The 14,005-nt window shown below is 51.2% G+C and overlaps 1 protein-coding gene across 6 annotated transcripts in view; it reads left to right on the top strand.

The window, feature by feature from the left end:
* Nucleotides 1–14,005, top strand: part of MAX (MYC associated factor X) — a 22,236-nt gene that overhangs the window by 1,170 nt on the left and 7,061 nt on the right. For 3 of the 6 annotated variants that reach the window (XM_025215224.1, XM_025215222.1, XM_025215221.1), the window contains exon 2: nt 7,269–7,376. In XM_025215224.1, the coding sequence (XP_025071009.1) occupies nt 7,269–7,376 (108 nt within the window). Of the gene's footprint in view, nt 1–111; nt 150–2,984; nt 3,035–7,268; nt 7,377–14,005 lie in introns of those variants that run through there. The other 3 variants (XM_025215225.1, XM_025215223.1, XM_025215226.1) reach the window with 2 other exon arrangements.

Raw genomic sequence — 14,005 nt, 5'->3', positions numbered from 1 at the left:
CGGGCGGGGAGGGCCGTGGGGTGGGTCCGGCTGCGGGTGGGCACCGGTGTGGGCTGCACAAGGCACTGGGTGCCGTGTGCGTGGGAGTCCTGCCAAGGTGAACCAGCTGGGGCACGTGGGGCAGACCAGACTGGCAGATGCAGGCACAGGTGTGCGATGCCTGGGGAGACCCTCGTCTGCAGAGTGCACGTCTTCCTATTGGGTGGGATGGTGCACATCTGTTTGTGCAAGGGGGGCTAAGCTGGGCAGGACATGTGACGGGCTGGGATCCTTGCTGCTTGTGTGTGACAAGGGCAAGCGTGCTTGGGGGAGAGGGGCCAAGGACAGGCAGGCATGCGTGGGCCAGGGCAGATGGGTGAGCTGCAGAGAATGGTCTAGTAGGATGCATTCGTGTGCTGGGAGGGAGGATGTGTGCTGGAAACATCTGGGCAGAGATTGAGGGGGGGTGCAATGCTCTGGGTTAGGCCTGGTGGGGGGGGCGCAGAGGTCAGATGGAAGAAATCTCGCCTGGCATGTGAGTGGTCTGAGCCTAGCACAGGATGGGGGCAAGAGGTGGTGTGCAGGTGGGCGTGTACTGATCTTAACCAGTAATGCAGGTGCTGAGGGGGAATGGTCTGTTCCAAATGTGTATGTGGGTAGGAGGCAGCAGAGCGATCTAAGTTGTGTCTATGCATGGGCAGGGATAGTGGGGGCAGTGGTCTGTGAGGCATGCAGTGACCCAAGTTGAGGCCAAATTATTGGTGATACGTAGTGGGTGCATGTGCATCCCGTGTGAGTGCTGGTGCACCCCCTGACTGGCCGCACTCGCCGCTCAGGTCGCTGGGGGTGGCACCACAGAGGGCTCCCCCCCCACCCCCCCCTTGCTTCTAGGAGCACCGCAGCTGCTTTGTGACAGGTCACTGACTTGTCGCTGGGGGGGGCCACGTGCCCCCCCCTACTAAGGTGGCACCAGTCACCCATTGGCAAAATGGTCTCAGCTTGGTGTAGGGATGGGCTGACATCAAAAGGGGCTAGGCCAGGGTTGTGGGGGGAAATGGGCGCTGCCAGGTTTGAATATGGCAAGAGGTTGTGGGGAGGATGGTCTAGGCCAGGTGTGTATAGGCAGGGATCTGGGGTGGGGAGGGAAATATTTTGGGCTGGGATTGTCCCTGTACATCAGGGTGCAGATTATTTCTAGGTGAAGGGGCCAGCTGTGTTTGGGTGGGATAGAGCAGTGGTGGGTGAGTGTTGTGGGGCACATGCAAGCTAGGCTGCAACGGGAAGAGTTGTGGGAGTAGGCCTAAGTCAGGTTGGTCTGTTGGGATGCATGTGGACTGGGTTGTATGTTGTAGTGGATCTAGGGTAGGACAATGTGTGGTGGGATTGACTCTTGGGATTGATTGAGGCAAGGCATGAAAGTGAGTCAGGGGAGGGAGTGGTGTGCATGGGCTACGCTGGAGGTTAGGTATGGAGCAGGACTGGCAGTGTGCTGTAGGCTGCGTCTACTTTTTCTTGCTATGTGTTCGCTGTTTTGAGGGGAGAGGCTGCTGTAGACTGTCAGCTGAGACTATAGGGGAATTGCAGCTGTTGTAAGAAGCAGATGGTGTGAGTTTTGGGCGTGGAGCAGGGTTGGGTGCCACAAATGGTGAGAGTTTGTGCAAGGGTCCATCTCTGAGGTTGGGGGACCCAGGTGCATGTTGGGAGTTGCTGTGCTGAGATCCTGGGCTCGTGGGATTGCTGACCACAAGCAGGAGCCCTTTCTGAAGTCTGCCTTTCCTTGTGGCAGGCTGCCAGGCGGGACCAAGCATGTGCCAAGGCCTGCAGTTTTCTATGGAATCCCAGAGCGAGCATGCACGTGTTGCATCCCCTTGATCCGTGCCCTCAAGTAAAAGGTTTTCTTGTGCTTAAGACTCATTGTGGTGCAGACACAGCAATGTCCTGTGCTATTGGCAGCAGTTCAAATATATAGGAAGTGGAGGAATTCTCTTCATTTGGGCAGGTTGATTTTCTGTGAGTTATAGGGGGACACCAAGTTTAGAACCAGTTTGAGTCGGTTTTAGATTCTGAGTGTTCTAGTTTGGCTGATACATTCCTCTGTGTCCCCAGCCTCAGAGCAATTGTGGTGCTGCTCTCCTCCAGCACTTCCAAAAGCCTCCAGTCTAGATAATCTAGGTTGCAAAGTCCAAATGCTGGTGAATAAGGCTGGCTTGTTGGGTGACGGGGCCACAGTGTTTGACCACGGGCTCCCAGGGAGCTGCTTTTCAAGAACTGGTATTCATTTGCAGAGTTTGGTATTTCTCAGGCCACCCGCTTGATTGTTTAATTTGTAGGGATTGCCTAGACTGTGACACATCTGGGTATTCTGAAGAGTTCTTGTGGCTCTGCACTGAGGGTCTGTGCAGGCATCTTGTCTTTTCTTAGGGTTATGCACTGTTTAATACGGATCTATCCAGTTCTAATCATCACACCCAGTCTCCTCTGGGAAAAGTGTATATGGGTTAGTGCGTTACTGAGCTATATGCAATGCCTCCCTAAGGCTCTTGGAATAGGGCTGGCTCCAAATCCCTCTTCTGTTCTGGGTGATCCAATTGAATCTTGCTCACAAACTTGAAATTCCAGAGCTGAATGGATCTCCACTTCAATAAAAACAAGAGTTAAAATTAGTTTTAGGTGCTTCCCTTGATTTAGGTGCCTCGTGCTAATGTAAATGGCTTTGAAGTCACAGGGCCTCTTACTTTTTTTTTTTATGTAATATATTTTTAATATATATTTTTTTTTTCCCATTGTATCTTGACCAGATCCAAGCAAAGTGGGGAAAATAGAGAGGCTTACCTAGCTACAGGAAGTCATGGAATATGTAAAGAAAAGAAACTGAAAGTACAGGTGTTTTTGTTTCCACCCCTTCAGTTTTTACAATTTTGGGCTTCCTGGTAACAGTCGTAAGCGAACATGTCTTGACCAAAAACAATTTCTGAATTTTTTTTCTTTATAATCTGGAAGGATTTCTGGGCAAACATTAGTGATGTGCAACAGCTCCAGGAGTAACAAGAATCAGGCAAGTCCAGTTTGACTTTGCTTGTGAATCTCAAAATTTCAGTGAAAACTTTTCTGTGAACCTTTCTCTGCAGCAGTTGTAACTGAAACCCACTAACCTCATGCTAGCACAGAGAAGCAGGATGTGAAATGTCATCTGGTCTGTTCTTGCCATCTGCACTAAATGACTCCCAAATAAGTAACTGAGCAACAAGCTGACAGTATCCAAGACTTTACCAATTCACTTTAAATTGCTATTAGCATTAATAGTCTAGTTAAGAACACTCTGAAACTTGGATCTTGAAAGTCCCTGCTGGCTCCAAACAAGTTGCCCGTGCAAAGTGTGGTTTTGTATGATTGTTTAAATCCCGTTTGGAAATTCTGCGAAACTGACTGGGTGTCTAAAAGTGCATCTGTTTTTGTGGAAGCTGTAATTTGGGGATGGGGGGGGAAATAGTTGAGAGGGAGCTGTGATATACTGAGCTCTGAGCCTCTATAGCAAACCAGTTGCTGCTCAGGTTGGAATTGATTATGCAACACAAACACATATATGATTCCCTGGGTTCAGTCTGGTGCCAGATTTCCTGAGGTGCCTTTGCTGAATGGTATTGATTAGTTCCGGTCCTGATGAAGGCAGTGGTGTTACAGAATATAAGCATCCTGTTGGCACCTTCTCACAGGGGAAGCCCAGGAAAAGGGGATAACTGATCTGATGAAGAGGGGCCACAAAGAGGCTCCTAGCAGCCTGGCTCACTTTGCCTTGCCTCAAGAACACCAACCTGGGGGCCAGCTGCCATGGAGAGCTAGGTCAGGATGCGCAAGTGGGAAGGCTCAAACACATAGGTTACTCGCACCAGCTGAATGCTAATGGGACAGCTCTGCATCCTGTGGTGGTGGATGCTGGAGTGTATGAGGGAAAACTGCTCCAGTCCAGCCAGAGGTGGATTTGCAAGGCTGTCATGTATTCAGAGCTTTTTAAAATCAGGCCAGCTTGACTTGCACCGCTGGCGCCCCTGCCCCCCCTGCGCGCGCGATACCTGGTTCATGTGTGCGTGGCCTTGGAGCAATGTCCTCAGCTCAGGGCTTGCAGCTGCTGGAGATTTCGCTTTCAGGAGATGCTCTGAAAACTTCAGGTTTCAGGGAGCACCAAGCACGACATTGCCCACAGGTAGTACTTGTTCAGGGCTGTTGACTGTGGAGAGGTGGCTGCTCAACAGTCTTTGGCTTTTATTCCTTTGTGAGCCACTCTGCTCCTGGGTCACAAGGTCCTTCTGTGCTTGCTGGCTTGCGCTGTCAGCTGATCTAGAGCCTTGTGTCTGTGCCTGGATTGACATGTGCCACTGAGTGTTCCACCAAGAGGGGCTGTGGGATAGCTAGACTTCTCTTGACCTCTACAGGCATCATTAGATGGTCTGCCATGAGGACTTGGTTCCCCTCACTGCCCCTTCAGTTGTGCTGGGCTCAAGTCTCTGGCTGGATGACAGTCAGACTGGGTTTCCTACACAGTGGCTGCTGTTATTCAGGGGAAGGGTAGTTGAAGCTTGGTACAAAGGAAGACCGGATGGGGAGCACAGCAGGCCCTGGGCCTGCCCCACGAGGGTCAGGACTCTCAATCTTATCTCCCACATGATCTTGGGGGCTGGGGCCCCTGGCTGAGCAACCTGGCCTTCTCCCTCCCTCGCCGTCTCCTGCCAGCCCAGGCAGGCAGCTAACGAGACAGCACTAGAGAGCAGCTTGGCAGCAGACCAGGCTGTCTGAATGAATAGGGTGCAGTGTTGTCCTGCTGCCCTGGTTTGGCATTGGGCAGGGCTTGTGCCAACTGAGCTCATTGCTTGAGGCCTGGCAGGGTCCTTAGAAGGCTCTTGGCCTGCTCTTTGCAGCCTTGCCATCAGCACAGCTTAGCGGCACCTCCATCTTGGGCCTTGCCATCAGCACACTACAGCTCATCAGGGACATCTTGAAGGTGCAGTGACTGTACTCAAGTGTTGCCTGGCACCAAGAGATAGCCAGTGCCACAGTGTAGGTGTGCCTGTGTGTGTGACCTGGCTGGCCAGGGAGAGGTGAGACAGAAATGGAGAGCCTAGGCTGGACTGGGCTGGCCATGGTGCATTTCCAGGTCACGTGAAATCCTGGGCCTCAGATCATCATTCCTGTCACCCAAAACACTCCCCACGGCTGTTACAAGGGCCTCGTGAGGAGCCTTTTGAAGCTGCCAAAGACTTTGCCCCTCTTGATGGCAAGGCATCTGCCTCTCCACAAGGGGTATGGCTAAGGCAGTGTCTGGGAGTGCAGCTTCTGGACCCTGGGTCTGTTGGCTTGGATCCCTGCCAAGTGCTCCTGGTGCACAGCTGGAGCAGACACCAGCACCCAGTCCTGCAGGCATGAGCAGAGCCATCTCCCTGAAGTCCTCTTGGTAACCCTGTCCACAGCAGAGTTGCAGTTGTGCCAGGCTAGGGTTGCTTTAGGCCTCCTTTAGTTTGATGGTCTCCTGGCTATCACCAAAGTGGATGGAGGTAGCCACTAGCATAGGCCTCTATAGCAGTTCATTCCAGCCTGTTCCTCTAAGACAGGTCACTGAGGGTATTAGAGAGAAGGCTGTTGTCAGGCCAAAGCCAGCATTAACACAGTGCATACAATGTGTGCACCCATTGTGTGTATACATTGTATACCTTGACTTCCAAAAAGCTTTTGATCTGGTATCCCATGATGTTCTCATGAGAAAATTGGAAGATTGTGGGCTTAACTGCAAGATAGGTGGGTAGGAAGCTGGCTGTGGGGTAGGACCCAGAGAGTCCTACTGAATGGATCTGTGTCATCTTAGCGAGAAATGGGCAGCAGCGTTCCTCGAGTTGGCAGTTGGTTCAGTACTTTTTAACATCTTTGTCAATGATTTGGATGAGGGAGTGAAGAGCTCACTGGCCAAGTTTGCAGATAACATCCAAGTTATGGGGAAGCGTGGTCATGCTCGAGCATAGGCTGCAGATGCAGGCGGACCTAGACAGGCTGGCAGGTTGGGCGGACCAGCACCAGATGAAGTTTAACATCGAGAAATGTAAATTGCTCCACCTAGGGATGAACAATCCCCTACACACCTACAGGCTTGGCAATGCCGATCTGACCAGCACTACAAATGAAAGGGACGTGGATATAATAATAGACCACAGTACGATTATGAGCCGTCAGTGCAGTGCTGTAGCCAGCAGGGCAAATAATACTCTGGCATGCATCAATCAATGCATCTCCAGCAAAACCAAGAAGGTGATTCTTCCACTCTACTCGGCATTGCTGAGACTGCAGCTGGAGTACTGCATCCAGTTCTGGGTGTTGCACTTCAACAAAGACATGGAAAATTTTGTGAGGGTCCAGAGAAGGGCCACCCATATGATCAGAGACTTGTGTGGCAAGCCATACAGGGAAAGGCTGAGGGACCTGGGACTTTTGAGCCTGAAGAAGAGAAGGCTGAGAAGGGACTTGGTAGCAGCTTACCGTTACATCTGGGGCATATGTCAAGAGCTCGGCGAACAACTGTTTACCAGGGCACCCTTGGAGAAAACCAGGAGTAATGGTCATAAACTCCTAGAAGACTGTTTCAGGCTCAGCATTAGGAAAACTTCTTCACAATTAGGGTGTCCAGACTGTGGAATAAGCTCCCTTCAGAGGTGGTGCAATCACCTACCCTGGAAATCTTCAAGAGGAGACTGGACAGTTACCTTGCGGGGGTCACCTGCTTGGTGCAGGGAGCTAGACCTGGTGATCTTCTAAGGTTCCTTCCAGCCTTGCAATGTATGAATCCATAACTCTATTAAACACCCAGCACCACATTCAAACAGACAGGAGGCTGAGACCATGTGGTCCTAGAATTCTAGTGCCCCAATCAGGAGGGGCAAGCACTAAGTAGGACCCTCTCTGGGGAGGCCCCACATACAGAAGGGAGGTATTTCTTATGGTTCCCTTAGACATGTACGTTAGATATGTAGTGTGGCACTTGTGCCTTTCTTGGGGGCTTGTATACATGTGTGGGTGCTGGCATCAGTCACTGAAATTGCCTGGTACCTGGGTGTAGGGCATGGCAGGCATGTGTGCTCCCTCCTGAACAGGCCAATATTGGTCTGCATGTGCCTGGCTGTTGCCGTCTCTCACCATCTTTGTTTGGCAGGGCTGTGCTGTGGATGCTGTTCCCCTTGCCCACCCACCCCAGCATTATGTCTGTCCCTGTGCAACCCCTCATGCCTCTCTTCTCTGTTCCTTTCTTCCAGGCTGACAAGCGGGCTCATCATAATGCGCTGGAGCGCAAACGCAGGGACCACATCAAAGACAGCTTTCACAGCCTGCGGGACTCTGTCCCGTCCCTTCAGGGGGAGAAGGTGAGTTTACTGAGGAAGCTGGAAGGCTCCTAGCTCGGCTGCCTCTGCCACCATTGCCCTCAGAAGGCCTGAGCTCAGAAATACAGGCCAGATGTCCAAGTGGAGGCTTTTCCCCCCTGCCCTGGAGAGACCCAGGGACAATCCTATGGTGCAGTATGACAGCAAGGCAATAAATGGAGCACTGGGGTTGTGTGGCATGTCCAGTCATGGAGCTGCAAGGTACCTGGGAGGTGTGAGACACTCTAGGGCCCTTGGTGCTGGGGATCCATGGTCCTCTGAGAAATTAAAACATCTCCATGGTTAAAGGAGAAGAGATCCTAGTGTGGGAGGTGAGCTGGACCATGGGGAGCTGGTGAGAAACGGAGCCATGAATAGAGAACAGCCTAAAAGGGAAGAAAAGCAGGGATGGTGCTGAGGTACTGGTGTCATGATATCAGAAGGAGTTGGGGCATGCAGCTCTTGCTGGGAATACACCAAGGGCCTGGGCAGGGTAGGTGCATGTAAATACCCTCCCACTCCCAGATAGCCCTGGAGTGCAGGTGGTGGCACCGACTGGGAGGAGCCTGTCTTTGTGATTGCCTGCAGTGTACAGTGCTGAAGTGCCCTGTGTCATGTGGACCAGCCTCTTTTGTGCTCGGAGCCTGTAACTGCTGTCCCCAGACACAGCCCTGACCAGTTGATACAACTCTAGACAGGTGTTCAGCCAGTACCTTGCTGTGCAGGCTATGCATATGCCTTCAGGACACAGCTGGGACTAAAGGTCAGCTAGAATCATAGAGAAGTGGGGTTGGAAAGAACTTCCAGAGGTCATATAATCCAACCCCCTGCCTGAGACAGGTTCGTCCCTCTCCAAATCATCCTATACAGATCAATTATCTAACCCAGGGGTCTGCAGCATTTTTGACCAGATTCCCAAAAACACCCCAACCCTGACCCATGCATCAACTTGGCTTGTCAGGGGCAGACAGCAAGGGGCCCAATCCTCATTGCTGGTGGTAGCTGCAGATGCACCCCAGGCAGGCAGCAGGGGAAGGCCTGGGGTTACATTGCCCCAGCCCCTTCCCTGCCCTGTGCCCCAAGGCGCACATGCAATCGCTGCCAGCACGGAGCCAGTGCCAGGATACTGGAGCCTGGTGCAGCTTTTGCAGCCTGCCCACTGTCTGTTGCAGCTGCCCAGAACCTGGGCTGGCTGTGACAAGTAGCCAGGAGGCTGCAAATGGCTGCACTGGTCTCCGGTACCATGGCGAGTAGACAAGTGCCTCTGGGTGGGGAGGGGCCTGAGGCAATGCAACCCCAGCCCCTCCCCTGCCACCCGGCTTAGAGATATGCATACAGCCACACTACCACAGAACCAGGCCAAGGGCTCCAGAGCTTGGTGCAGCTCTTTGCAGCCTTCCACCTGCCTGCCACAGCTGCCACGGAGCTCAGGATGCTTGCAGAAGGGCTTGGAACTTCCCAGCCACCTGGTGCCAGCATCCCGGGTTCTGTGGCCAGTGGTAGCAGCCTGGATCCCAGACTGGCTGTGGCATGCTGAGCAAAAAGGCTTGCATGGCACGTTTGCCAGGGCCTGCCAACTCCTAATCTAACCTCTTAATAAACCTACACAATCAACTCTGAGGCACTCCAAGACCTAACACCCTAAACTGTCACAGGTAAAGCAGGGGGACCACAGCAGCTAATGTCCCGCTGCTGTAAAAAGTTGGTAATACATGCTCAAGAGATCAGGAAGAGGGCCATACCTTCTTCTACAGAGGAAGGCAACCCCCCCACCCCCCTCCACCCCATAGTCCATATCAATTGACCATGGAGTAAAATTCTTTCCTGAACCCAAATATGGCAACCAGTCTGATCCTAAGCGGAAGTGGGCTAAGATTAGTTTCAGTTCGTTCAGGTCTCCCTGTTACAATATCTACATTCCAACCCTGTCTACCCAGCTGTGTGAAGACTCATGGAGGTGTTGCCTTGGGGGGTCAGGCCAACTCTCAGGATCTCAGTATTGTACTGTTGGGCAGGAGGGTGTGACACAATTGCACATATACAAAACACACACAAATCAATTAGGTACATACACACGCACACTACCAGCTCAAGCACATACACCTCCAAACCAGCCTAGGCACATACATACTTATCACCAATTCAAGCATATACACTATACACCCCAAAAGTTAGACACAGATCACTAATTCGTATATCGTGCACACAATGCCATGTATGTGTGTATACACTCACACAAGCAACTCAGATACACACACATTCAAAATAACCAGTCTAGGTTCATGCACATCTATCACCAGTTTAAGCCCATACATGCTACACACACCACATTTAGACAGAATCAGTTACCAACACCTGCACATCCAGTACACATACGTGGATTACTAATTCATATACCACACACACACACACAATGATATCTATATATGTATATATATGTGTATTCACTAATTCACACACATACCACCCACCTACACATACACACAGGTGAGTTCCTAAGTTGGGTGTTGTGATGTGTATGTATGCATGTGCTTGGTGTACTTGGGATACCTGGGGAAAGGTTAAGGTAAGAAAGTAGAAGTGTAGGGAGTTAAAGTTACCAGGACCGGGATTAGAACCAGTAGACTGCAGGGGCCTGGGCTGAAGAACTGAGGCACGGGGGTAACTTTAGGTTAATTGATCTTAATTGATTAAAAGAACGCCCAAAGCCTGCAGAACAGGGAAACATGCCAGCACAGAGTCTGGGACTGGAGCCAGAGCTATGGAGGTGCTGAAAAGGTAGGTGCTGGAGAGGGAAAGTGGGACTAAGGGAAAGTGTGGGTGTTAAAGAAGGGCTCTGGGTGTGGGGGAGCCAGAGGATGGCTCCAGGGTAGCTAGAGAAGTCTGGGAAGCTGCAGGGGGGAGGGGCTGAAAACAGAGAGATGGACAGCAGAAAATCACAGAAAAAGCAGCAGGAGAGACTGAAAGGCAGCGGGAAAGCAAAGAAAGGCAGCAGAAAGTCACAGGGAAAAGGCAATAGGAATTGAGAGGAGATCAGGAAACTAGTGGAGAGGGGTGGGGAGCTGGAATTGAGAGAGAATGAGGCTGGAATTTAAGATAGGGAAGGTACCTGGGATTCAGTAAAACATGACCCAACTCGGGGTTGCAAATGACAGTGGTTTTATTGAACAGGGGAGATGGTGACACAATGCCAAATTGGTTCCCTTGCGCACTCGCGCACTCTCGCACTCTCGCGCGCACACACACACACACACACACACACACACACACACACTGTCAGAAGAGGTCAGGGGCTGAAGTCCAGGAGGGGAGAGAGAGTCCAAATTGTAGGAGGTGGTGTGCAGGTAATATCTACCTATGCAGGCTGGAAGGGGTCCTTGTCCAGTAGGTGTTGTCCAGAGCAGGGTTGCTAGCAGGGCCTCTGGGTGGATAGGTGGTGTGGCATGATGCTGGTTCAGATGGAAATGGCGTTCCCACTGGGTCTGTCTTCACTGCCCCTTTTTATAGGGGCAGACCTTATGTGACCCTAGTGACAGGAGGCATGCCCAGGCAAGGGTCAGCCCTTGGTGTACTGAGCATGTGTGCTCCATGCAGAGATGTGCAGTTTCGGGTGTCTGTAATGGTGAGAGTTGCTGGTTTTGCAGGGTCTTTTGTCTTTCAAATGCTGGTCTTGTCTCTGTTCCTGGGTGAGCTCCATGGTTCCTGGGTGAATCAATGCGAGGTTATGACTCAGTCATTACAGGCCATTCAGTAGAGGGCTGCTACCATTGTATTTCAATTATTCCCACTTACACTCATTCATCGGGGAACCAATTTCTAGCTGGGGTCATCTATTCCTGCTTATGCAGGGGGTCGGACTCGATGATCTATTGAGGTCCCTTCCGACCCTAACATCTATGAATTTATATGGTAGGGGTACAGGACTCATACAGTTGTAACATGGGATGCCCAGGCAGAGGACAGAAGATGGAGGCTTGACATATAAAATGGAAACTTGACATGACTTTGGTTCACTTACAAACACAGGCCTAAACCATACGCTGTCCATATGAAACAATAAAAATCAGTACGAAAATTATAATAATACAATCTACAACAGTAAAAATCAATACAAACCTAATAATAATACAATATACAACAGTGGATATCCAAAACCAAAAACTTGCTACCAAAATAAAAATGTTTAAAGCTTATCCTACATCTTATCTTACTTATACTTATCTATAGGGAAAAGAGAGGGAGAGAAAAGGTCAGAAATGGTTGGGGAAGGTGGGGAATGCATTTTAAAATAAATAAATAAAAAAGAAACGGGGGTTTTGCTACAGAGGCAAAAGGGAGAGGGGCATGTCTTGCCACCTGCACTCCTGCTCCCTGAGGTGGCCTGGCAGCAAGGAAGGTCCTGACTTTAACATGGAACTTCATGTACCCAGTGTTGTTCCAGCATGTGCCAGCACCAGCCCCCTCAATAGAGCCAGTGGCACCACCACAGGTGCTCAGTCCTCCAGCTGCTCCACCAGCTCTGTGGTGCACTTGCCTGTTAGCAGCCCTGGTTCAGCCTGTCACGGGGCCTCTCCATAGTGTTAAAGAAGGAATAGGGAAGTGGCTGTGGCTCTAACTCTTGTGTAGGTCAGGTCTTGCCCAGCCACATTCCTGGATGTAGTTGCATGTGTGATGATGCTGCAGCTTAGCCTTTGGCTGGCACACCCTTGACTGCTCACCTCCACAGCCAAGACTTTGAGGAAGGGGATGGGAGAGTCTAAGGTCCCAAGTCCCCTTGCTCAGTTCCTGCTTTCAAGAAGTTCTGAAGTCCAGAAACAGTGGGCCACTAAATCAGCCTGCTTGTTGAACCGCCTGATCGTGGAAATCAGAAACCTCCAGCAAAGTGGGGGCTGGGGCACTGCCATGCTGGACAGCTGTGCTGTGCATCCTTGACACTGGCATTCCCAAGTCCTTTTAGTGAGATCTGCTGTCTGCATGGGGGTCACCAGCCAGGTTTGAACAGAAGACGATGGTCTTTCCTGTCAACTCTAACAAGTGAGGGGACCCTGATACAGGTACTCGGGCCTGGTAGCCAGGGATGTTGGTTGTGACCAATCCCCTGGCCCAGCTGAGAGCAGAGTGAGAAGCAGTGATGGACAACAGGCCCTAAATGAGGGTGTTGTACCTTATCATTAGGCTCCAGGGTGAACACTGTATAGTGATATTTGCGGGTGACACTCCCATCTCTGAATAACGAGTTCAGGCTCTCTGCATGCTTAGGAAGCCAGCCGTGGCTGAAGCAGCTGTGGTGATCACCACTGTGTTTGGGGCCTGCAGCCGCCACAGCTGGGCAAGCAGAGCCATTTAGTGGAGAGACAAAGTGATGCAAGCTGAACAAAGAAAGCATACACCTTGTAGCATGGAGGGAATTAGTTTGGTCCTTCATGCTTGTAGCCAGTGTAGCTATGCTGGCAAAATTTGGCAAGGGAGACCGGGCCTAAGACTTGCTGCTGGTGCTGACTCTGCTCCAGTTGAGAGGGCAGAGTCAGTGCTAGCATCCAGTCAGTACCAGCATCCAGTGCCTCTGATGCAGAGCACTGGAGATCTCCACAGCATACCCACCTACTGCTTGCTTCAAAGGAGGCATGTTTGTTGTGAATAGCAGTTGTAGGCTATTACCCTTATTAAGCACCAGCTACCAGAGCAAGATGTGGCGTATTTTGCAAATGGGCAACATGGCAGCAGTAGAGGAAACTGGATCATATGCTTCCTCCAGTGGGTAGGTGGTAGGAGGGGAACTAAGGACTGGTGATTGTGTTAAGAGGGTGGGTCACTCTGCTATAGGTATCAGTCCTAAACACCAAATTTGGCAGCTGTGATCTAATAGGTGGAGGGACTCAATGAAGGGGCATTGGAAACCTGGCTTCAGTGCCCAGCTCTACTCCAGTCCACTTTGTCCAGCATCTCCAAGCTCTCATTCATCTTCCTTCTGACCCAGGACTGAGAATGCACAAAAATTCACACCAGTCACACACAGCTCTTGGTCTGTTCACTTTTAGTCCAGTGCACCTTCTTTCAGCTGAGAGGTATTTGGGAGGAGCTGGGGGGATGAGAACCAGCAGCACTGGGGTTTAGCTTGCCAAGTGGCCTGTCTTGTAGTGCTCACATTATGTATCATGTAGCTCTGGTGTGCTGTAGCCTAACAGGAGTGTAGTTGGTGCAGCTAGATGGCCCAGACCAGAGCAGGCCTTGAGACTATCTTCCCTGCCTTCCGCTTTCCCTGAAAGTGGTTGAACCAGTTTGCCTAAGGGGCTCCCCAGGGATAAAAACACTTTAAGTGGATCACAGTCATGGAAGGGTTAAGTATAATGTGTTCATAATGTGTTCTCATGAGAAAATTGGAGGATTGTAGGCTTAACTGGGAGACAGTCAGGTGTGTAGGAAGCTGGCTGCAGGGTAAGACCCAGAGAGTTCTAATGAACAGATCTGTGTCGTCCTGGCGAGAAGTGACCAGTGGTGTCCCTCAGGGGTGTGTGGTGCCTGGAGCATATCAGCCTGTGTGGGACCAGAGGGGGTAGCGAGTGACCGGAGCCAGCTGGGGGGAAGGGTGGCAAGCGGCCAGAGCTGGCAGCACTCAGTAGCAACAGCAGAGC

Source organism: Alligator sinensis, unplaced genomic scaffold (genome assembly GCF_000455745.1).
Source record: "Alligator sinensis unplaced genomic scaffold, ASM45574v1 scaffold998_1, whole genome shotgun sequence".
Lineage (NCBI taxonomy): Eukaryota > Metazoa > Chordata > Crocodylia > Alligatoridae > Alligator > Alligator sinensis.
The sequence above is the reverse complement of the archived record's forward strand: the minus strand, read 5'-3'. Positions and strand labels throughout refer to the sequence as shown.